This window comes from Micromys minutus, assembly GCF_963924665.1.
Source record: "Micromys minutus genome assembly, chromosome: 12".
NCBI classification, from domain to species: domain Eukaryota; kingdom Metazoa; phylum Chordata; class Mammalia; order Rodentia; family Muridae; genus Micromys; species Micromys minutus.
In genome coordinates, this window is record NC_137981.1 from 32043058 (window position 1) to 32066550 (window position 23493).

The 23493-nt window shown below is 41.7% G+C and overlaps 2 protein-coding genes and 1 pseudogene across 3 annotated transcripts in view; 1 reads left to right on the plus strand and 2 right to left on the minus strand.

Annotated features, from left to right (window-relative positions):
* The window catches only part of DNAH12 (dynein axonemal heavy chain 12), a gene marked incomplete at both ends in the record, with an annotated part of 152272 nt that overhangs the window by 50441 nt on the left and 78338 nt on the right, over nucleotides 1-23493 (minus strand). The window contains 9 exons of the mRNA XM_080926847.1: nucleotides 164-297; nucleotides 2752-2946; nucleotides 7426-7587; nucleotides 9931-10123; nucleotides 10709-10887; nucleotides 11554-11853; nucleotides 13463-13718; nucleotides 21806-21972; nucleotides 23076-23214. Coding sequence (XP_080782973.1) covers nucleotides 164-297; nucleotides 2752-2946; nucleotides 7426-7587; nucleotides 9931-10123; nucleotides 10709-10887; nucleotides 11554-11853; nucleotides 13463-13718; nucleotides 21806-21972; nucleotides 23076-23214 — 1725 coding nt within the window. The remainder of the gene's footprint in view (nucleotides 1-163; nucleotides 298-2751; nucleotides 2947-7425; nucleotides 7588-9930; nucleotides 10124-10708; nucleotides 10888-11553; nucleotides 11854-13462; nucleotides 13719-21805; nucleotides 21973-23075; nucleotides 23215-23493) is intronic.
* Nucleotides 3244-3537, plus strand: LOC308428409 (non-histone chromosomal protein HMG-14-like; the record flags this gene model as incomplete). The annotated part of the gene is made up of 1 exon (XM_080926848.1): nucleotides 3244-3537. The coding sequence occupies one exon, from the start codon at nucleotides 3244-3246 to the stop codon at nucleotides 3535-3537; it is 294 nt and encodes a 97-aa protein (XP_080782974.1).
* Nucleotides 16580-19182, minus strand: LOC308427989 (protein phosphatase 1 regulatory subunit 26-like; annotated as a pseudogene). The gene is made up of 2 exons: nucleotides 18591-19182; nucleotides 16580-18555 (listed from the first exon to the last, which is right to left on the minus strand). The product of its transcript is annotated as a protein phosphatase 1 regulatory subunit 26-like (transcript).

Genomic DNA, 23493 nt, shown 5'->3' on the forward strand with positions numbered 1-23493 from the left:
TCCTTGTGATCTTCATAATGAATCTTTCTGTTGTTTGCTAGCTGAGGGTTTTCATTAATTAAATAACCCGAAAAATTAGAAGACAAAGAAATAACATCAAAAGGTTGGACTTTTGTGGACAGTAGAAGGCACCTGCATAATTTAAAATACCGTGATTACTGACCTTTCTGAGAGGTGCATGATGGAAGTGTGAAAGTGTTTGCAGATTGGGACTACCTCTTGTCGCTCCACCTCAGTGAGCTCCAGGGTTTCTAGGAAATTCACAGCTACACGTTCAAGGGCATCTTCAGGCCATGACTGGAGAGAAGAAGAAAAATGGATTAAAGACGAGCAGCCTCAGTACAAGCATGTAAGTTGTGACGTCACACAAGGGAACAGTTTAGGGTTTCGAAGCTGAAACTTGAATGAGGGCCCAATGTATTTTAGATTTTCTTTTTTACATTAAAATGGAAACAAGGATGCAGGATGAGGACTCATAACATGTTGCATATTAAGGACATAATTATCCACTTCTCCATTCCCAACTTTACAAACCCTATCATAACACCCAAAACTGAAGTTCTTGGTTTTGGGTTTTTTTTCTACCCAAAAGTTCTTTTTACCCATCTTTCCCGCCTCAGTGAAGTGCTTTCTTCTGCTTTGTTCTCAACTATGCCAATTGTAATCTTGCTCCTGGACCTTTTTCTCTTGCTGTTTCCTCTGACTAGAACCTTCTTTTCTCAGACCTTGATGTGGGTTACTTTCTCACTTCCTTTATCTTTATGCCCCCAACTATCATAAAGGTCTTCCCAGAATGCTTTTTCTAGAACAATCATCTTCCTGTTAGTATATGACCTCTTGTGGTGAGTGTTACCTTCAGAACTTACTAATTAACATCTCCTGTGTCTTTTACTCATTTGCCTGTTACCAGCTTCTGCTCAATCTTGACAGAAATAAACCCATGAAAGCAAGGAGTGCCTAAAATGTTACTCGACAACCAATATTTTAAATGTTTAATTAAATAGTTTATGCTTCTTTACTTTTTGTTAGAATATTTTCCAGACTTTCTTTCATTCGGTTTCAGCAAGATGCTTATAATTATTTTTCTTTTAGAGCAGTGAGCATTTAAAGATCCTCGGGGGTCTGGGAGGTTCAGGACAGGGTTTCCTGTGTCACTCCAGCTCTGCTCCTCTGCCTCCACTCCCAAAAGGCCTTTTATTTATTTATTTATTTATTTATTTATTTATTTATTTATTTATTTATTTGAGACTACCTATCAGCACATTTGGAAGGACTAACTGCTCTCCTTCACAAGTCTCAGATGGCCCTTTCCCCTTCAGTCCCTTCTCCTTCCCTCCCTTCCTCATGACCCATTTTCCCTTTTCCATCGTTCACTCAATAAAATAAAGTAAATAAATCGATGGAATTTACAGTTGTTTATTTGTATGAGCTACCTAAATTCTCCCTCAATACCTCCACTTTCCCTCCCCCACACCGCCTTTTCCCTGTGTGTGTTGGTGGAGGAGGGGTAGAGCGGGGGTGGGGGCTGGAGATCTGTAAGTCCCTGCTGCTATGTGAACTATTTGCCCTGGCCTTGCCTCTTAACTTCCTGCAAAGCCATGTCTCTCCAGAAACAAGTTTTCTGCATGAAATCAGTGAGTGAGTGAGTGAGTGATGCTTTCAGTGTCAGAGTCTGAACACTAACTCACTGTCTTCTCAGATCCATCTTGCTCTGGCTCCTGCAACTGACTGAACAAACCCAAAAGGCCTTTTAGTCAGAAGCCTGAACCAAAGAAAAATGTTGCCCTTCTGCCAAATAAGGGGTAAATTATCCTCTCTGACCGCCTTCAGGCTGGCACGTTGGTTTTACTGTTGGTATCAGAATTCAGAAGATCTCAAAACATGATCTCTTCAAGGTCCTGAGCCCCACGGCCTTCATACTAGAACTGTGCTACTGACTCTTCAAGGCCTCTGTTTGTGGACTAAAGATCTTGACAACTTTAAAGCTCCATAATCCCAGGGACCAAACCCATCCATAATTCCCCCACCTTTCTGTATTGAATTTGGGGAGAAATAGGCATGGGCTCTGTGTTTAAGAGCACTAGCTGGTCTTCTAAGAAAACCCCCGGTGGACTCCCAGAATCCATGTGACAGGCCACAACTCTCTTTAACTCCAGTTCCAGACATCTGAAGCCATTTCTTGGCCTTTTTGGGCATAAGTGGTTTACTGACAGGGAAAATAACCATACAGCAAATTAAAAATTAATTAATTAAAAGTGTGTAGCTTAGAGGAAAATGTGCTACTAGTGCAATGCTGAAGGTTTCAGCCACTTTTTGATCAGATTGGAGGCCTGCTCTACAAGAAGAGCACACACACACACACACACACACACACACACGAATATTATCCTGGAGTTCCACATCCACCTTTTTATGTAATGGATTCATCTTCATACTTTAGAAGTTCTCTTTCTTCCTTAGTATACACCTTGCATATGAATGTCAATCTCCTTTTCCCGCCCACCATCTTTGCTGTCTTCTAGTCTAGACTATGAGCCTTTCCTGGGAAACACGTACCATAGCTCCTCCTGTGCCCATTCTTATACTAACTGATCAACGAATATTAGTCATTGCTGATGACTAATTAGCAATGAATCTACTAGTCAACTGATTGCTGAATATTAGTCAAGCTTAAACAAAATTTTGATAAAATTCTTAGAATTAACAACTCTACTTCCTCCTCATTACAAAACAAAACAGAATAGAACAAACCTGAAACCAATCAATAGTACAGCAGTTGATGAGGGATGGGAACTGTCTCAGACGATTTCGGAAGGCATCTCCTATAGGGCTGAAGGCTACCACGATGTGAAGATTATCTTTGCAACGGTTTACAAAGAAGGCAAACAGAGCTAAGGGACTGAGTTCACCATGTTTATGGCCGGCCTGAGCTATTGGACGGACACCCTACAGAGGAGAAAATAGAAACCTTGTAAATAAACATAGGTTTACTATAAGGAGATTATCAGCCATCAGCTATTAGAATATCAGTTCTGTAATAACTGTTGTTAAAAATTTTATTATTGTAACAAAGGGATGGTTTTGATACAGTTTATGCTTACAAAAAAATCTCTGCCTGCACTATACTTTTACAATTTAAAATCAAATATTTCTCCCACCACCCCTGCGATGGGTCTTAGCTAGGCAGTGCAGCTCCGTGACAGATCCAGCATCTCAGGGCGTTTCCTACCTGGCACCACCACAATGCCCAAGGGAAAGGTTAGCGCAGATGGAGAGGCAGAGGTGGGGCCCAAGCTCAGCTCCGCGAGCCTGTCGGCCAAGCTCGCCCCTGCCAAGGTGAACACGAAGCCGAAAAAGGCCGCAGGAAAGGATAAAGCATCAGACAAAAAAGTGCAGATAAAAGGGAAGAGGGGAGCGAAGGGCAAACAGGCTGAAGAGGCACCTGACCAGCAAACTACAGATCTGCCTGCAGAAAATGGAGAGACAGAAAACCAGAGTCCAGTGTCTAAAGAAGAGAAAGAAGCCAAGTCTGACTAAGCACCCATCCTGTCAGTTGGTGGTCTCTGACTCCCTTTTTGTACAATCCAGAGGAATACCTTTATCAACCATTTTGTAAATGTGGGTTTTTTAGTAGCTCTAGAAACATTTTTAAAATGTGAGGGAATCCCACCTCATTCCATTTTTTAAGTATAAATTATTTTAAAAGGTTAAATCATTTTCTGGTTGTTTATTTTTTGGTACAACCAGAAAAATAACAGGATACTGAATCAGGAGAGGCTGTGACTGTCTCAGGGGTCACCATAACATTCTGTAGACGGGGCTAGTTTTATATCCTACAGTAGAAAGCATACTAAATGGCAATTTGGGGTCTCAGTCGTGCATTCGTGTCTGGAATATTTTCAGTGGTATCTGGTCCCATGTTTCTAGTAGGACCATTTCATAAGAAAGACAGTCTTTGGTCCTTGTCTTGTCAGAACTGTGATGCCTGTGGTCATGTCCGTCCACTTTCCTAACAGATGTGTCAATGTGCCGTGAAAGATGAAAATTTTGAGTATGTTCTCTGTGTGGTATAAAATTGTGAGTTGGTGGAACTGAGGATTATGAGCATTTGGTTTTTAGGTGAGGTCTTAGGAAAACTTGCCACGTTTGAGGCTGGACCATTACTGGAATAAGTTCAAAGAAAAACAATATGTAGTTCTTCATTTGTGTACATGAACACAAACACTCTTCAGAGTTTGGGTATGTGTGATAAAAATTGGAATGTCTGTGAACTCTGCTCCTCAACCAATAAAATCTCAGTTATGAAAGAGTAAAAAAGAAAAATCAAATGTCTCTCAAGAATTTTCTAGGTAAAGTTAATCAGAAAATTTCATCAAGATTATACCTAGGCCTAAATGCAACACTTGTTTCAAGAGAAAAAAACAGAAGTTAATGCATTATCCACCAGTAAGAAACTAATTAACAGTGGTACCCAATATGCTGGGAATCCAAGTTCCAGAGATGGGACGTGCCCCACTTTAGTGAGCAAAGATCCCACTCTGGAGGCAGGGGTCAGAGAGGCCTGCGGACCCACACACCAAGGAGCAACACCTGGGTGTTTATTTCCAATGGGATACAGTATTTTTTTTTTTTTTATAACAGAACCATCCTTTTTAAAAAAAAAAGTTTTGACACCTGAATGTGATTTCTAACTATTATTAGACATTAATGTTTTAAAGCTATAACAAAGTGGAAATTTCTACTTTCTTTTTCATTCATTTGAACTGTTCTTTTATCTATTCAGTAGTTGTATTATGTGGGTGGGGAAGCTCTGTTTTCTCCTCTTAGCATTTGTTTCTATAACCAGAAATAAAAAGTATATATTAAAGAGATGTTAAAAAAAAGAAACTAATTAACTCATAAAACATCAGTATAACCTTAATTCTGGGTTTCACACAACCTTTTAAACAACAAAGTAAAAGTAGACCCAGAAAGAGAAATAATTGAGTACATGCTTTCTCTCATAAGCAAAACCAAGATTTTTTTCCTATGTGTGTATATATTATACATATATAATAAATATATATGATGTATATGTTGTGTAGATGTAGGAGACCAGCCAAAACTTATCCGTAAGGCAGTTTTAAAGAAAAAAAGGTATATGTGAGCTTGCTAGGTTGCACACCTGGAACTCCTCAGATGGCTAAGGCAGGAAGACTGCTTGGACCCAGGCACTTGGAGCCCAGCCTGAGCAACACAGAGAGATCTCATCTTAAAGATGTCTACAGGGACCAGAGCAGTGGTTCTCAACCTTCCTGATGCTGCAGCTCTATAATTTCTCACATTGTGGTAACCCGCAACCATAAAATCATTTCATTGCTACTTCATAACTTTTGCTACTGTTATAAATCATAATGTAAATATCTGATAATGCAGGATATCTAGTGTATGACCCTCAAAAGGATCCCAAACCCCAGATTGAGGGCCACTGGGCTAGAGAGGAGCTTCAATGGCTAAGAGTACTCACTGCTCTTTGGAGGACCACAGTTCCTAGCACTCATGTCTGGTGGCTTCAGTTCCAGGGGATCTGAGGCAGACAGTGGCATGAACTCTCACACAAAAACAGGGCATTTTAAAGGTGTGCATAAAATATGCAAATTTAAAATAAAATAGTGAAGCAGTGAAAGTGTAATAAAATAATAATAGAAAGTTAATAGCGAAAGCAAGCAAAGTATGAGAAAGCTAAAGAAATCTCACTCCACACGGGTGGCTATTCTTTGTATGGAAATGTGAAGAATGGGTTCTTCCTATTAACTGGGGACATTGTCATGCATGTGCTGTCTTCATGATATCCTCAGTATTGCTCAGGTAGAAGCAAAACCTCTTTTCTTCTTTTCCAGCCCAGGCCACAAACTAGTACCAGACCATTTACCAAAGGGTTTCTAAGTGTTCAGTACTACATGCTTGCTTTTTTCACCTCGCTGTAGTGCTAGGAAGGGAGAACTGCTCTCTGTGCTCCTACTTCATACAAGGCAAAAGGAGACAGCCTAGTCTATGAGGGTGAGACCCTTTCACTCTGGAAGGAAACAGTCAGATACGGGTAATACGACAAAGGTGATTGTAGTCAATGAGAAAGGAGGAAGTCATAGAAATGGGGATCAAAGTATCTGACAGTTGGCAGTAGTAGGTGCTACACAATTGTATTTTGTCAATTAGATCACAAAACCTGACTTACACTTATATCATCACACACACACACACACACACACACACACACACGGACATTAGAACTAATATATAAAGAATAGATATATAAAACTCCTTTTATAGTTTTAATATATATCTCTAGATGCATATATAGTGTAGACACAATTCTAGATAATTCTCTATAATATATATAATATTAGAGCTGTAAGAAAAGAGTTTTATTAAGACTTTTGAGAATTATACTGGACAGCAAAAAGGTATACAACTAATCGAGTAGGATTAGTTTCTTTATTCCTTTTTCTGTTGTTTATTTCTTTGTTTTATTTTTGAGATAGCATCTCACAATAAACATCTCAAAATATTGTCCAAGCTGTACTCGAACTCTTGGCTCTTCTGATTCAGTGTCCTGGGTGCTGAGATTATCGGTATATGCCACTGTACCCAGCTCTAGTGCTTATATCAGCTTAAGAGATGATATTAAATTCTAATCAATCATAGCATACTAAACATCACCAAACATACAAAGCTGTACTAACAATTTTGGAGTTTTGGTTTTCTTGAAAAGTATAGAAATATAAGAATGTGTTTTTGTTTTGGTTCCAGGTATAGGATATGAGGTTACTTCACATTGTCCACAGTGGCTGACCATAGTTGGCCTTGGCTCTAGCAGGAGTGTGGTTTTGCTAGCAGCAGATAGTTTCTGCAGCTGTGTAGGGAATTCTAGGGACTTTGCAGTGGGTATATAAATACTATATATACCCAGAGAGACAGGGTGGTTGGTTGGTTGGTTGGTGGTTGCTGTTTGACATGGTTTGTTAAATAGTCACATGCAAAGAAGAATTAATAAGAAGAAATTAGATATCCTGACAGTGAAGATCAAGCTTGCCCCAAGGAACTCTAATAATTACATCACCCCCTTTTCCACAGTACCATTTTCTCTCTCCTATCTAGTGTTAGGGGGTCGGAGATAGAAGAATCTACAAAGTAGCCAAAGTTTGGCTACATACAAAATTGCTATTTTATGAAGGTAATAATTATAAAATAATTTCTGACTCACAGCTGTGCTAGAATTTAAAATTTACCAACAAGATGTGTTAAACTAATAAATATACTTTAAGATGTATGGGCTATGTTTAGTTGTTTAATTGTGTAAGTTATATTTGTCCTGAAGAGCAGAACCAAGTTTTTCTGATAAAGGAATCCCCGTACGGAGAGCAGGACTCCCCCAAAAGCATTTACCTCCATCACTTCTTGCTTCTCATCTGCTGCAAAAATGTTAGGAACTTCACCAGTGTTGAGCACACTGTCGATATCTTCTAGGAAAGCTTCCTCCTTAATCTGAGTGTCTGTGATCAGAAAGACTGTCTTCTGGCCTTTCATACCAACATTTCTCAACAAGGTCTTAAAGAGAAAATGTACTTATAAGCAGAATGCAATGGGCTTGGACTGGGTTTGCTTTCCCCCTCTTTTCACGCTTTGATGTAAGGGTACTTTGATTCTGCTGGGGCCGTCAATCAAGAACTCCATTTCTCCCATTGGTGGGCAATCCAAACTACTTAGTGCCCTCAAGTTCCTAGACACAACAATTGGTTCTGAAGGCACGTTATTAAGAAGGATTCAGTCAAACTGTCAGTTTGAGGACTGAGATGGCCTTAAAATACAGTCCTTGTTGTACAGAGAAGGGTGTTAACAAAGGCCAGCTAGTGGTACTAAGTACTACTGTGTTGCTTCATGGAATGAACCAGCTGGAGCAGGAGGACAATGGAGAACATGGCCAGGGAATATAGAAAAATTTCTAGTTTGGGCCCTTAAATTGAGTCCTATTAAGTGACTATATACCTTTGAACATTTAAATCCTGTAAACCCCAAACTTCCTCTATTTCTTAAGTTAGCTTAAGTGGTTTCTGTTTGTTTGTTTGTTTTTGGCCAATTGCAAGCAAAATTCCTGAAATAAAAATATGGACTTAGTAGTATGATAGCGCTGATTTGTACAGGTCTGTTAAAACTGACTCTCGGAATTTCAAGAACTTTTGAGGAGATTGTTAGTTACAGGATTAAAATTAACTGATCCGACAATGTTCTTTCCAGAAGCCTTAGGCTATCACACAAAAAGCCTCATGTCTGGGATGAGTTACCTCCCTTGGAGATGTGAAGCATGGGCATCACAGGAATCCCCTACACACACAAAGGGGTAAAACAGCACAGGCTACTGCCTCTGCTCTTGGTCACTCAGTAGGCTTGATGGTCAGCCCTCGTGATGACGGGGAAGTCTCCCTGCTAGAGAGCTCATAGTAACAGAATAGTGCTGTGTAGGCTGCTATGAGAGAAAAGGTCATTGCCTGTCTTACCTTAGGAACAACAATGCCCAGTGAAACAATGTGTGAACCCTAGGAACTACAATGCCCAGTGCAACAATGGCATGAATAGTATGGGGTGCAGAGAGAAAACCAATCATTTTATGATTGGTTTCAAGACCTGATCTGCAGGAGGAAACTCATACATGGCACTGTAAACTTGGCCAAGAATCCTTGCTTGGGAAGGTGATTTTTCTTGAGGGGAAACAATCTAAAAGTGTTCTTTTTGCTAAGTGAATATAGTGTTTATGGTATATAGTTTTATGTCAACTTGATGCAAGCAAAGTCATCTGAGAGGACCTCAATTAAGAAAATGTCTAACAAGATCAGGCTATAGGTAAACCTGTAGAGCATTTTCTTAATTAGAGTGATTCATGTGGGAGGGCTCAGCCTATTGTAGGTGGCATCTCCCCTGGGCTGGTGGTCCCGAGCTCTATAAGGAAACAGACTGAGAAAACCATGAGGAACAAGTCAATAAGCAGCATCTCTCCATGGCCTCTTCATCAGCTCCTGTCTCCAGGTTCCTGTCCTGTTCAAGTTCCTGTCCTGACCTTTGATGAATGGACAATGCTGTGGAAGTGTAAACCAAATATACCCTTTCCTCCACAACTTGCCTTTGGTCATGGTGTTCCATCACAGCAGTAGAAACCCTACCTAGGATGCCATTAAACTTCCTAATTAAACACTTATTCCTTTATCCACAGATTAGTTCAGCTCTCATCCCGCATTAGAGCATTTTCTTATTGTAGTTATCATTAACTATTATTGTAATAATTGTGTTATCATTAACACAGACTCATAACTAGTAAAGCTGCAGAGAGTATAAGAGTAAGTGACTGTGTAATGCTCAGCTTCAAACAGAAAACCTTTTCCATCGTCTCCCTAGGCTTAGGAAACATCACAGAGGAGGAATCTGAAAGACTGTAAGAGGCAAAAGTTGGGAATGACTGGTATGAGATACTGGTTTGTTTGTTTGTTTGTTTGTTTTTTGGATAAGATAGGGCTCAAAGCAGCTGTGGCTGTCTGTACAAGACCTTATGGAAAGCATATATTCCCGGGAAATAAATCTCAGACTAGGGTAAAGACAGGGTCGGTGGCAACCGTGGTAATGTGCGTTAGAAGCCTGTTCTTGTTAGCTCTCATTCCCTTTGGCTTCAGTGGCTTCATCAGTGAAACAGAGAGACAGCTATACCTGCTTTATCACAGGGCTGTACTTATGGAATGAGATTATGTAATTAAAGAACTCCGGAGGTGCTCATCCCTCCCGGCAGGCACCTGGTGGGCAGTATTAGCATAACTACTCAAATATACATAGCTACTTAGGGTGGCTCTATAGTAGTCAAGGAATGCACTATTTTCGATTTCACTGTAGGCATCTTCATAATTTTACCTTGATATCCTCTCTCCACTCATTCATACCATAACTCTTAGAAATTTCTGGTTGGAAAATCTGCATTTTTGCCATAGATGTAGCCAGCCTAGTTAAAGATTGCCGACCACTTCCTCCAAGCCCAACAAGCAAAGCATTGCCACCAGACTGCTTTAGAATGCGGCATATTCTCGATAAATGTTCCAGGACATACCTGCCAAGAATAAGGGTTATTATCCGTAGAAATATACATGTAAATACAGTTATCACTTTAATATACATATTTTATAGCATCATGTTCAGTATATAGATGCACAAAATTTCCTGAGAAAGTAAAACACGCTGTGGGGGGAGTTGAGGGAGTTCTTGCTGAAAACTGAGCTATTTAAATCCGACTCTCCATAACTTACATTCACTTCGGGAGGCAACAAAGCAAACATCTGTAATCCCAGAACACCTAAGTGGGGGATGGGAGACACAGATCTGAGACACTAGAGGCTCAAGGGGCCACCTTGCCTGGCTTACACTACAAGGTCCTGTCATAAAACAAATGGAAAGATGAGGACAGACATCTCAAGGATGCCCTCTGACTTCCATACTCTGTCTAAAAACTCAGGAGTTTCTTTTTAGTACTTCAGACTAAGGGGAGGGGCTGGCTGAAACAAGAACTTAATAAATTCCTGATATTTTATATGGTAATATATATGACAAGTGTTTACCATATAGTTTGTTTTAAATATGTCCTGAAATTTTATAAATAAAAGTTTCAAGCACAAGCATAAATGTAAAACAGGGATACCTAAACACAACAAGATTCATTCTTCTTTTGTGGGTTTGATTATACTCATCTAAGCACTGGTCAACAACATCATTAAAGTAGCGAATATCTGAAATTTCAATATAAACTCGATCATCTCCTTCTAGATCAGGATTCATATAATCCCCAAACATGAGATTTCTTAAGTCTTCTTCAGTTACCTGTTGAATAGAAGTTAAATTAAAAAATACATTTAAAGAAGAAAATACAAAAATTTATTTTATATCATAGTTGACTATTATCTAATTCTTTTAAACATTAAGATAGAAGATGTGTATAAAATTAACACAAAATGATAGGTTTATGTAATAGAAAGAAAAATTGTATCACTTCTGCTATAGTCTGGAAATCAAAAGATTTATTGTTATTTTAGGAGTGCTTTGCTGGTATGTATACAAGTGTATCATGTGTGTGCTACATATGAAGAGGCCAGAAGATGGTGTCAGACCCCCTGAAGCTGCCTAGAGTGGGAGGACTCTAACTAGGGTCTCTGCAAGAACAGCCAGTGCTTTTAACTGCTGGGCATCTTCAGACACCTTTCTATAGACTGGGAATCCCTATCTCTGACTTTGTTAAAGATGAGTCTCTGAGACATGGCACCATGCTATGTGCTACGAACCATCTCATTACCAGCAACCATGGAGGGCTTCATACTCTGTATCACGTGTCTTCTTTTACAGACTAATCTCAAAATAAACACATACTCATAAGAAAAAGTAAAAGAATATGTTCGATAAAAGCCAAGTGCATTTCTGTAAGATAAGTTCATTAATTACAACAGCTACTGAAATTCTATTTTAACCTGACATGTCACTAAGTATACTTACTGGAGCATTCCCATTCCGCAAATGACTAAAGACAGTATCAAATGACTCCTTAAAGTGGTCTTTTATAACATTTTTAATTAATAGGAAGAGCCAATTCCGATCTTCTTCATTAATAAGGCGATCATAAAACACACGGAGAACCTCATGCACAAACAGGCGGATCATAGTGTGCTTGCTCTCTATGGCATCTTTCTCAATGAGCAAGCAACCCCGGATGACACGTGAGAAATCACGCAAGTTGAAAGTATAATGAGATTTTGCAGGAGTGGGCAAAAGATTTTTCATAGATTGCTTATATATCTGTGAAGGAAAAATGCAACAGTTCAAAAATAAAATGCTTATAATTAATAATCTTAACAAAGCATAGACAATATTTCACTCATCCTATTAGATTCTGTCACTTTGGAAACAGTGTATATACTGGGCGGAGCATGGAGTACATGTTCATTTTGCTCTATAGCATTAAACCATGTACTGCTAAGTTGGGTGAATTTAACTTGGATTCTGTTCAACCTTACTTTTCTTCCCATTTTAATAACTGTTCCCCTACAGATGACCTGAAAGATACCAAGCAGCTTAAAATTGCAATAGAAACTAAAACTAGGTAACTCATTCTACAGCATTCCAAATAATGTCTTTTAAATTATTAATAACATTAACCAATCAGTTTCTCTCTTCCTTTCTTCCTGTTAGACTCTGGTTCCTCTCCCTCCTCCTATCTTAATTGGCATAATATAGCAACAAAATATATTTTTTCCTCAGTGATGCATCATTTTAAGAAAGTTAATGCTCCTTTTAAAGAAGGTTAATTTATTTTAAAAATATATCCTGACAAAAAGAATAACATTATTTTTCATATGGATGAGTTTTATAATTTATCCCCTGTCCCAGCATCTACTTGTGGTAGGTCTCTCCAATGCTTCAATGAGAGGAAAACAAAGTATCTTTTCTACCTGGCCAAGGCCCAACAACTCATTCGGAGTAATCTCTGAAACATTACATTTTACAAATAAAACACTTTCTGAGTAGAATAAATCTATTCAGTCAAATAGTAGAATAAATCTACTACTTGAGTCTGGAATGTCCTCACCAATGGCTGTCATGTTAAAGGCTTGGATGGCAGAAGAAGGCTTAGATACTGGGGGCTCTGATCTAATGATGGGCTCACAGTACAGTGGCATCATCAGGAGGTTAGGGAAGCGAGCAGATGTGGCCCAGTTGGAGGCTTATGTAGGCATGCCCGTGAAACATATTCCTTGTACCCAGGCCCCTTGCAGTCAGCTTCCTGAGAGCTTTAGTGTGTTAAGGTTGTCACTACATTTCCTTTGAGTGCATTTTCCCTTGTGTCACTGGATAAGAGGCTGTTCTAGCTTCTAAGTGAGGGCAGGTAACACATGCTGAGCACATCCGGAGGTCTCTGACCACATGGGCATGGGTCTTTACTCCCACCCTTGCATGTTTTTAAGTTTCACAGCAATATGTTGGTCTGAGTAATGTGTATAAGCTTTGGCTTCTCTCTGTCTCTGTCTCTGTCTCTCTCTCTCTCTCTCTCTCTCTCTCTCTCTCTCTCTCAAGTTATGAAGAACAAGAGGGAAGATAGAAAAAAGAAAATGTAACAACACCACAGAGTAACCTAACTATCAAGGAGATGTTTATACTATGGCAGGTACTGGCTATGGGAAAATTCCTTACACATGAATAATGTCTTTTCAGTGATCAAAAAACTGGGCCTCCAAAAGGCCAAACTGCTTGTTCCAGGAGCTCCACCTAGGGACAGCAACCAGGGTTCAACTGCTAGACTCTGCTTCCAAGCTATGATCTTCCTGCTCAGAAAGCATCGACCAGGATGTCTGAGGGGAGGCCACAGATGGCTGAGGGGACAGCGCGTCTGTCTGTACTACTTGCTCACCTCCATTGTCCCACTGACTATTTGGTGTCCAAGTATGTAGTACTCTGGGGAAAAACCATGAATCCTAAGGTAGAACGCCATGATTGACGAGAAAATTCGGACCATGGTTTCGTCACTGAAAGAATTGATAGTGCAGATGTTGAAATGTCGAATAAAACGGGGGGTGACAGCATTCCTCCCGCCACCTGGAGGGCCCATGGCAGCTATCAGCTCTATGTCAACCAGTGTGATTTTGCTGGTGTCCTTAAGGTCATACCTGGAAAGCACAGAGAGAAAAAAGAAAGAGAAGAATATAGAATGAAGCATCATAGCCCTAGAAATCCAATACAGAGAATATTTTATTTAAGTCACAGCTCTATCCCTCCTCTCACAGATGCTGATTCTGTTTCCCTTCCCCGACTTTCTCTTTATTTCCCTGATGCCTAAAGTGAGCCTGGTTTGTGCTTGTTATCCTGGAATAATGATCAACACTCTCCTCTTATTTGAACAATGAATGATACATCACTCTGGTTACATTAAAGTTCTGGTCTTATCATCTTAGGTTTTATCTTCAGAATGCAATAATAAAAATAACCTAAATATCACCTACGCACTTTTTATATAGAGAGGGTGCCATTACAGAGAAATAAAATTTCAAAGAAGTTCTAATTAGATATCAAAATGACAACATTTAGTGGACTATTTTCAACAGGCCATCAAGGTCTTTAATATTGAAGCTTTCGTCTGAAGGTCTGAAAGGAGGGAGTTGGGTTCAAAGGCCTTGCTCAAAAAAAAAAAATGGTGTTTTATTTTTTTTCATCAACTAGTGCTAGGACATCCACATGTAGAAAATAAATTTAAATACTGACTCTATACACCTTTTACAATAGTTAATTCAAAATGGATCACAGACCTAAATATTAAGTGCAAAACCATCAAAACCTTAAAAGATAACTGTAGTGAGAATTTTAATTTTGTTTTTAAAAACACAGAAATATTATAAGAACATGTTTTTGTTTCAGTCCCAAGTGTAGGATATGGGGCTGATTCAGACTGTCCACAGCAGCTGATTATGATTTGCCTCGTGCTCTAGCAGGGGCGTGTCTTGCCAGTGGCAGATAGCTTCTGCAATTGTGTGATGCTGGGATTCTGGGGACTCTTCTGAAGATATGTAAGTGTTGGTGGGCTGTTGGCTGCAGTCTGTTAAGTAGTTGTGTGCAAAGAAGAAACAACAAGAAGAAATTAGATATCCTAATGGTGAAGATCAAACTTTCCCCAAGGAACTCAACACCCCAAATCAGCAGGAAGTAGTGTAACAATTACATCGTCCCCTTTCCTTCTATTCTTTTTCCTCTCCTATCTAGTGATAGGGGGTTGAAAGGGTGAAGGAAGAGAGTGTGAAGAAGGGTAAAGGAAAGAAGAACCTATAAAGTAGCAAAAGAACAGCTACAGATAACATTTGAGAAAAATCTAAATTATTTTAGGTACAGAAAGTTTTTAAGTTATGATAACAAAGGCTCAAATTGTGCAAGAAATAATTGAAAAAGAGTTCTTCATTAAAATAAAGACTTCCTTTTGTGAAAGTCAATAAGGAAATAAGATACAGGGTAGGAATATATATGTATATAATATACTGGTTTTTACTTTGTAGAGCTGGCCTCCTGCTTCAGCCTCCTGAACTAAATGCTAGGATTACAGAAGTGTTTTACCATACTCATCTTAAAACTAAACATTATTACTATTTGTGAAAGTCTTTTGGGGGGAGATAGTGCTTGGTTTATTTATTAGAAAAACAAAAGCCAAAACTGAATGGGTCTTCTATACAAAATAAGATGCTTTTTGTTTCAAGCACTCCGAAAATTTAAGGTGGGAACACAGATGACACAGAGCTGTTTCTCCCAGAAACACATGAACAAATTGCACAATGGAGTTATTATATACAGATCCAGATCATTTAGGACCACCTTGAAGCTCCAACATGGCAGACACGGAGGATGGTGGGAATATGTGTCCAAATCTGGGCACAGAAGTGATTTACAATTCAGAAAACTCACTTCTATGTTAGAATGCCAACAGAATTTAGCCACAACGTAGACACACAGCAATCTAGTATACTGAGCTGCAGAACTCAGGGGAAATAAATAGATAATCACAACACAGATAATGTCCTCACATCTGGGGTCCCGCATATCTTCAGCTTCCAGTTGCCACAGGCACCTCAGCACCTCTGCCTAACTCCCAGGACCCCAATGCCTGTAGCCTGACCTTAGTACTGGCCAGGCCCTTCTTTTCTGGGTAGGAACAGGGTTCCAGAAAGCCCTGCAGATTGCTGGTGTTATCATTGGTCACACACAACTAGGCCTTGAGTTAACACAGCGGGTGTAGGGAGGATTTGCCCTCACCGTTTCCAGGGCTGGGCTCACCATCACAGGTGGCTAAGGTGTTTGGGGACCAAGCCATCTCATGGCCTCACTACTCACACATACACACATCAAGAACAGGACAGTCAAAAGGAATGTGTGGGATCACCTTTTAGAGCCACAATGTAAAGTGCATCTGTAGCTCGCATATGAAGAGATTTATAATGGAAGTTAGAATCCCCAGCAACTGGATACTGCATGATCTGGGCTCAGCTGAGCTACAGAGCCAGTAGTCAGATTGCCACACTAGACAGGGGATGACTGGTTAGCTATCTGCTAGTTGTTGTGTTTTGAAATGTTTTCTAATTACAGGCCTTGACTATAGAATCCAGAGACAGCTTCTGTCCTGGGATTCCCTTGTGGCAAACAGTTCCAGCCTTTGTCTCTGACCCTTACAAGGATGGTTAGAACAAGTGTTTCCTTATCTACCCACCATAAATGCACTGAGACCACAGAGAATTGTAGCTAGGAATACCCTGCAAGATTGAACAACATTTTCAAAAAGTATTTCTTACAGCACTTTAAAATAATTGGCAAAAAATCCTACAAAATCCAGAACACACATTTTTGCTTTTTAACTGTGAAGATCCCCTCCTTCCACCCTATGTTGCCTCATACACACAGACACACACACACAAAGGCACACACAGGCACACACACACCAGACAAGACACAAACACTGCTTCCCCCAGCTGTGGCAAGAGCCATAACATGCCTGTCACAACTTGAGGCCCTTACTGTTCACTGTGGCCCTGCCCCCATCCTCCGTGGAAGTGTCACTGGCTTCACTGTCCAAGGTCTCCTGCTCCTGTTATTCCCTGTCAACCCTGTGCAGGGTTTCAGGTCTAGAACTTTGTCCTCAGAGCCAGAATTCCTCCAGTCGTGCTGTCTCAGGGTCTCCTGAGCCTTCTGGCTTGGCCAGTTCCCAGTGTTCTTCATTAGTAAGTGTGGCCTCCAAATACAGGGCTGTGGCCAGGCTGGGTCTCCCTGAAAGCCGAGAATGCTGGACCCTGCAGAGGTAGGCTCAGATTGGAGCTGAAGAGGCTGGCCCCCTCTTCCCCAGGAAACATTCTTCCCGAAGTGGAAGAGCTGCATGGAGAGGAAAGGCAGGTTCTTCCTGGGGCCTGAGGAGAAGCTGGGTAGGCCCCTGGCCTGTGGTGTGGCTCCTTTTTCCTTCTCACCCCCAAAGATCCCTGTCCACACTGTGTTTTGACCCAAGTTCAGCACCCATGGGCTGGACAGCCTGCTCTGGTGTGCAGTCAGTCCAAGGGAGGGTAAGGTTAGCCTGGGATCCAGGGTTGGTGATAAGCAAGTTCTGACTGCCACAGTTCAGATGAAAGGTCGCCTCCCCAGCCGGCACCCCAAACCGCACGTTTCCAGCCTCAGAACCCATTTTGGCACAATTGGTCAGCTGACTGAACACACTTTCTGTCATTGCAGTTTGGGTTCCCTGTGGGCTCTGGTCTTTGTGAACGTTAGCACTTTTCCTGCTTGGTGGAGATGGTTTGGCAGAACTGTTCCTGCTGGTGTTCTTGGGCAGTGCTGGCTTGCTTTGGCCCAGGATAGTGGTGAGGCAGGTGGCCTGCTCAGCACAGAGGGCGCCCCTGCCAGTCTGGCTCAAGAGGCTGGTTGTCCGTGTCTGAGCTCTCTCTGAACCTCTCCTTCCTTCGGCCAGCTGAGGGGTTTCCCTGGCTTTTGGGCTTCATGTGCACACTCCAGGCTGCAACCCCTGGGTTGGCTCTTTTCTACAGGGCATCTCTGGCTTGGCAGGGCCCCTCTTGAGGTTCTGCGCTGCGCATAGACTCCTTGGCCTTTTCTGCCAAAAACCTCCTGATCTCCAGCTCAAAGCTGTCATCACTGTCCACTGCGCTGTCCTCAGATGTGGGGCTGGAGGCTAAAGGAGGGTGGCCATTGGGTCCTGTGTTCTTAGAGGAAGGAGTCCGTTCTGGACTTCTCCTCAGGAGAAAGGTGGGGCTTGTGCCACCCAGCTTCCCCCTCTCAGCCATGGCCATGCTGCTGAAGGCTCTCCGTAGGCTTCTTCCTGGACAGTCTTTGTTGTCCCCTCTGCACTTGGGTAGACATCCCCGTAGTGCCTGCTCTGTGGCCCTTCCAGTCCCCTGGAAGGTTGCTCAGCTTCTCCCCACACCGAGTCTCTGTGCTTCCAAATCTGACCTTTCTACATGAAGCTGTGGGTCTCAGCACCTCTTCTTAAACTTCTGCTTGGATCCTAACAAGTCCCTGATGGCCCTGTCCAGATCCTCGTCACTGTCCAGAGAACTGCTCTTATCCTCAGAGCTCTCCTTCTCACTGGCCTTCCCCAGGGCTCCATGGCCTTGTGACAGGTGTGTATCATTGAGCCCAACTGTCCTGGAAGGGACAGGCTGGTCCTTGGCTTCAGCTTCTTTTCCTGGAATCTCTGTGATTTTGCTCTGCCCGAGAGGATCCCACCAACCATGGCCAGGCTGAACCTTCCCCTGGATGTGGCCACCATCCTGGGCACTTTCTCTACCTCCCCTTATTTTCTTGGGCACTGTAGTGCTGCCTCCATCTCTCCATTTCCGTTTGCAGCCCAGAGGGAGATATGGTGTTTTAGCAAGAGGGGCCTTGGGGACGCCAAGCTGGCCCCTGGGGCTAGGCAAAGACAGCAGACCCTGGGCATGCTGAGGATTCCCTACTTGTGCCTTGAGGGCCAAAAACTGTCCAGGTCTCCTGCTTGATGCTGCCATCACTGTTCAAAGGAGTCCTCACTGTTCATGCTAGCTGGGGAGGTGGAGCCCTGGTCTTCACTGGCTCCCACAAGGAACACTACCTGAGCCAGGAGGGAGCTGTGAGGGACACGGGATGGGCAGGGTACTGCTGTGGGCAGGCTCTGGGATAGAAGGGGCCTCTTGGGACACAGGTTCAGAAGATCCATCCTTTGCCTCCAGGTACTCTTGATAGCCTCCTCAATGTCCCGGTCCACAGAGCCATCACTGCCAGAAACCAGCTGCAAGGGACCCTGTCTGCCATCTTCATCTTTCCCCAGGTTGCAACAAGACCACAGGCAGGGAACTCTGGCTGTTCTTTGCACACAGCAGGCTTAGGGGCCAGCCTGATGTCCCAGGACCTCTCTGTATGTTGGCTTCTTTGTGTGACAGGCTCATGGGTCATGCCCAGGGCAGCCTCGCCTCTCTGCAGTGTGCTGATGAGCATCTGTACCCCTGCACTCACGGAAGCCCTGGAGGTGTTCTCGTTAGACTCTGAGAAGCAGTCTGGAAAGCCGAAGCGCCTGGGCTGGCCAAAGGCCTCCTATCTGGACTGGAGCTCCACCACTGGAACCATCATGAGGAACACCCTAGCAGGCAGGCTGGGTGCTGAGAGGCAGGACTTATCAGTCAGCTTGTTTCATATTCAGCTGCCCTGTAGAGCTCTTAATTCCTCCAATCTTCTTTGATGCCTTTCTGCCTCCCAAAGATTGAAGAACATCTGCAAGGTTGAAAGTCTCAGGTGCAGGCTGATGTTCTGCAAGGTTTCAGGGATGAGGTCTTCACTGCTCTACTTGCACTTCATTTAAAAGCACAAGCTTTTAAAATCGGCTGTGAGGGCTGGACATGGTGCACACCTTTAATCTAAGCACTAGGACAGCCTGGTCTATACATTAGTGAGTTCCTGGTTAGCCAAGGCTCTCCAGTGAGACCAAATTGTCTGCTCACAGCTTATAACAACGGACCCCAGAGCTAGGCTTCTCTGACACCTCTTAATGGTTGTTGGTCCAACAACTACCTGGTCAATCTTGGGAATTGTCATTCTGGGGCCAACCTGAGCCCACTGACTCTCCAGGAACGCAGAGTAGAACGCACAGCCCTCCAGGGGTCCATGATCCTCTCCTGTGACAGTGACCAGTCCCAGACACCAACCCAATCCTCCCCCTCTCCAACCCCTGCAGGCAGCAGCCTTCACCACCATGAAGTCAGCCCAGCTGCCCTCCCTGCGCCCAACACCCTGGGAGTCTCTGGCAGAAGAGCCTGGAAGTGCAGATGCTCGCACTCCAGACCTCCCTTGTCCCTGGCACCCACAACCATCTTGGAGTCAGGCTCAGCATACCATGGGAGGGCAGGTTGTGAAGGCTAGTCTTAACTATCAAAATCTAGAGTCTCCTAAGAGGTGGGCCTCTGAGGAGGATACCCACCAGAGATTAACTTAAGTATATTAATTGAGGTTGAAAAACTTGTGCACTGTGGGCAGTACCATTTTTTAGGCTGGGGATCCTGGGTTATATAAGAGTAAAGAAAGCAAGCAGAGCTGTAGCATGCCTACATTCTCTTCTGACTGCAGACAGACTGTGAATAACTAGGTTTTGATGTCCTGGTGTCTTAGTTATGGTTGTACTACTGTGAACAGACACCATGACCAAGGCAACTCTTATATAAAGACAACATCTAATTGGGTTTGGCTTACAGGTTCAAAGGTTTAGTCCACTATTATCAAGGCAATAACATGGCAGCGTCCAGCCATGGTGTGAGCAGAGCTGAGAGTTCTACATCTTCATCTGAAGGCTGTTAGGAGAATACTGACTTCCAGGCAGCTAGGATTAGGGTCTTAAAGCCCACACCAACAATGACACACCTACTCCAACAGAGCCATCCCTACTCCAACAAGGCCACACCTTCTAATAGTGCCACTCCCTGGGGTCAAGAATATACAAACCATCACTAATTTCTTTCCACACTGTAGACTGTAACCTGGAGGAGCTAAACTTAGCTCCTTTTTCTGTTAAGTTGCTTTCGGCAGAGTATTTACCACAGCGACAGAAGAAATTAAGACACTAATTACACTAGATATTTTTGTAGTTGGTAGTTATCTAACACAGTTTGAAACATATTCACATATTTTTCATACAACCATTGATAGCAGTGTTAGTATTAATAGTTGTTAAAATCTGAAAACAACCAAGACGCCCTTCAACAGTTGAGTGGACATTATGGGACGTCTATACAAAGGAACAGTAAGTAACTCAACACTGAGAAGATATGAAGAAATTTAAATGCACATTACTAAGTGAAAGAAGCCAGTCTAGAAGTGCCATACATTCAGTGATTCTAATTATGTGGCTGCTACAGTTTAAATCTGGAATGGTTCCCAAAAACTCACAAAAGAAAGTCTTGAGAGCCATTTGAGACGCAGTAGAGCGAGGTGAGATGAAGACTAGTGGGAAGTGTTCAGGTCACTGGAGACAGGCTCTTCTGTTGTGCTTCCCAGTTATAAGTATCTTTACGTCCCATGAGTTCCCCAATTCAACTTGCCACCAGCCCCATAACAAGAAGGCTGGCTGTGAGTTGAAACTTGTAAAACTCGTGAGTCAACAGAAGCTTTTTTTTCCTTTGTAAGTTGACTCAGCTATTTGTTAGTGCAACAAAACGTTTACTAACATAGTAATGTTATGGGAAAGATTAAACTGTAGAAATATACAAGAATCATTGGTTGTCCGGGGCTTGGTGAGTGTCAGGGGAAGTGGAGAGCAACACAGAGCATAGAGCTCTGTATGTCCTCAAAATTATGAATGAGCGATATTGTACATTTTCTAAACTCATAGACCATATAAAACAAAAAAGCAAGCCCAACACCAAGAACTCAGATTTATAATGGTGTATTGATTCATGCTTGGTAACTGGAAGACTCCTGCCACTTGCTGAGAAGGGTGGTAAGCAAGGTGAGGCATTTGTGAGGGAAGAGATAAATGAAAATTCTGCACTCTCCCAGGATTTATTATGAATCTGAAACTCAGCTATAAACAGTCTTAGAAGATATAGAATAAATTCTTCCACATTTTCTATATATACAATCTGACCAAGAATCACTTTCTTTAAATAACTTGGAAAATATACCATTTTGTTTTAAAAAACTAAAATACAGAAAAAGATATGACTTTAGCATGGCTTATTAAGACTTCAATTAAATTACTTACCAATGTCCACAGTCAAAAAACTGTCGTAATAACTCAATAGGAGGTTGGGCTCCATATTTCTCCAGTGAAGGCATATTCATATCATCTATAAACACTACACACTTCTTTCCCATTGGTGGTCCAAATACTCCCTTGCGCCTTTTGTCCAATCTAGCCATAATGATGTTCTACAAATTTAAAAAGGCAGAAGCATACTTACATCTGATGGTATTACAACCTTGCAGTTATTATCACTGTTTAAATCAATACCCATGGGACAGCAGTAGTAGCTGCCATTTGTTTAATTAGTCAATAACATAAGAATAGTTAACATAAAAAGAAAGCCTGAAGAATCTTTAAAAAGAAATGTTGAGTTACTTTTACTTGAACTAAATTTTAAACTAAGCATCATTTCAAATAATATCTGTTGAAAACTTTCTCTGCACTTAAGAGTCATAACAGGTATGTACATGTCATGCCTACATCACATGTAATGTAATGTCTGTATGCTTCTATAATACATTTCACACTGGATACCCCTTGCTGGATTTTATATCCAACACAAATGGGCATGCTGTTTTAGATTTCTAGTTGGGGGAGGGTCTTGTTTGTTTGTTGCTTTTTGTTTGTTTAGTTTTGTTTTTGGTTTGGTTTGGCTTGAATTTTTGAGACTGGATCTTTCTGTATATCCTTGGATATCCTGGAACTCACTCTGTAGACCAAGTTGGCCTCAAGTTCAGAGATCTATTTGCCTCTGCCTCCCAAGTGCTGGGATTAAGGTGTGTGCTATCACTGCTCAGCATTATTCTAACTGTTTAAAAAAATCTTGCTTGTCCTTTGTAAAACTGAATACAAAAATTATTTTACTTAAAAATTCTACAGTATTGTAACTCTGGAAGACTTTGAAGTTATGGCAAATCTATTGGCTAAAAACAATAGAAATAGGGCTGAACCAGTTCTGTGAGCAGCAAGTGCACCCCAAAGCCACAGAGAAGAGCATAGAAAGAACAACGGAATATTCTCTAATGTCACCCACGACTCTTGTGTGCACACACGGGTGTCTCTTACACTTTCCTCTCCAATTAAATCAATTGTTGCTTCTCAGGCCAAAAAAATAAGTAAGTAAATAAAAGTTACAAATCTTAATTAAGTGCTAATATACGAAAGTGTTATCTTTTGGTTCATAGATTTGTAAAGCTGTATGTTTAACATAGAGCTTTAAATACTTTAATATTATCAAATAAGATAAAGTGTGATAATTATAGGCCCAATCATCTGGCCTCATACTCACCTGAACCTGATTGGCACTGGTCCGTGCAGAGAAATTAACATAGAAAGGAAAGTACTTTTCCTTTTCCAAGTGGTTCATTAGCTTATCCTTCACGTACACTGACTTTCCTGTACCAGTGGGACCCACAAAAAGCAGCGGCCTTCATGAAAACAATAAGCAACATAATTCGAAATGGGAGAAAGTATAAAAGCATTTTTATGGAAAGAAACACAAGTACATATTTTCAAACCCTTAAATAGTAGTCAAGCCATTCCTTTCTAATAATCCACACATTTATAACGGTGCATGAAAGACCAGGAAAGGAAGGTCTAAGGAGACGGCTCAGCAGGTAAAAGCACTTGCCATGCAAACCTTATGGCCTGAGTTTGGATCTCTGGAACCTATGTGAACATCAGACCTGCTAGCTTGTGTCTATAAT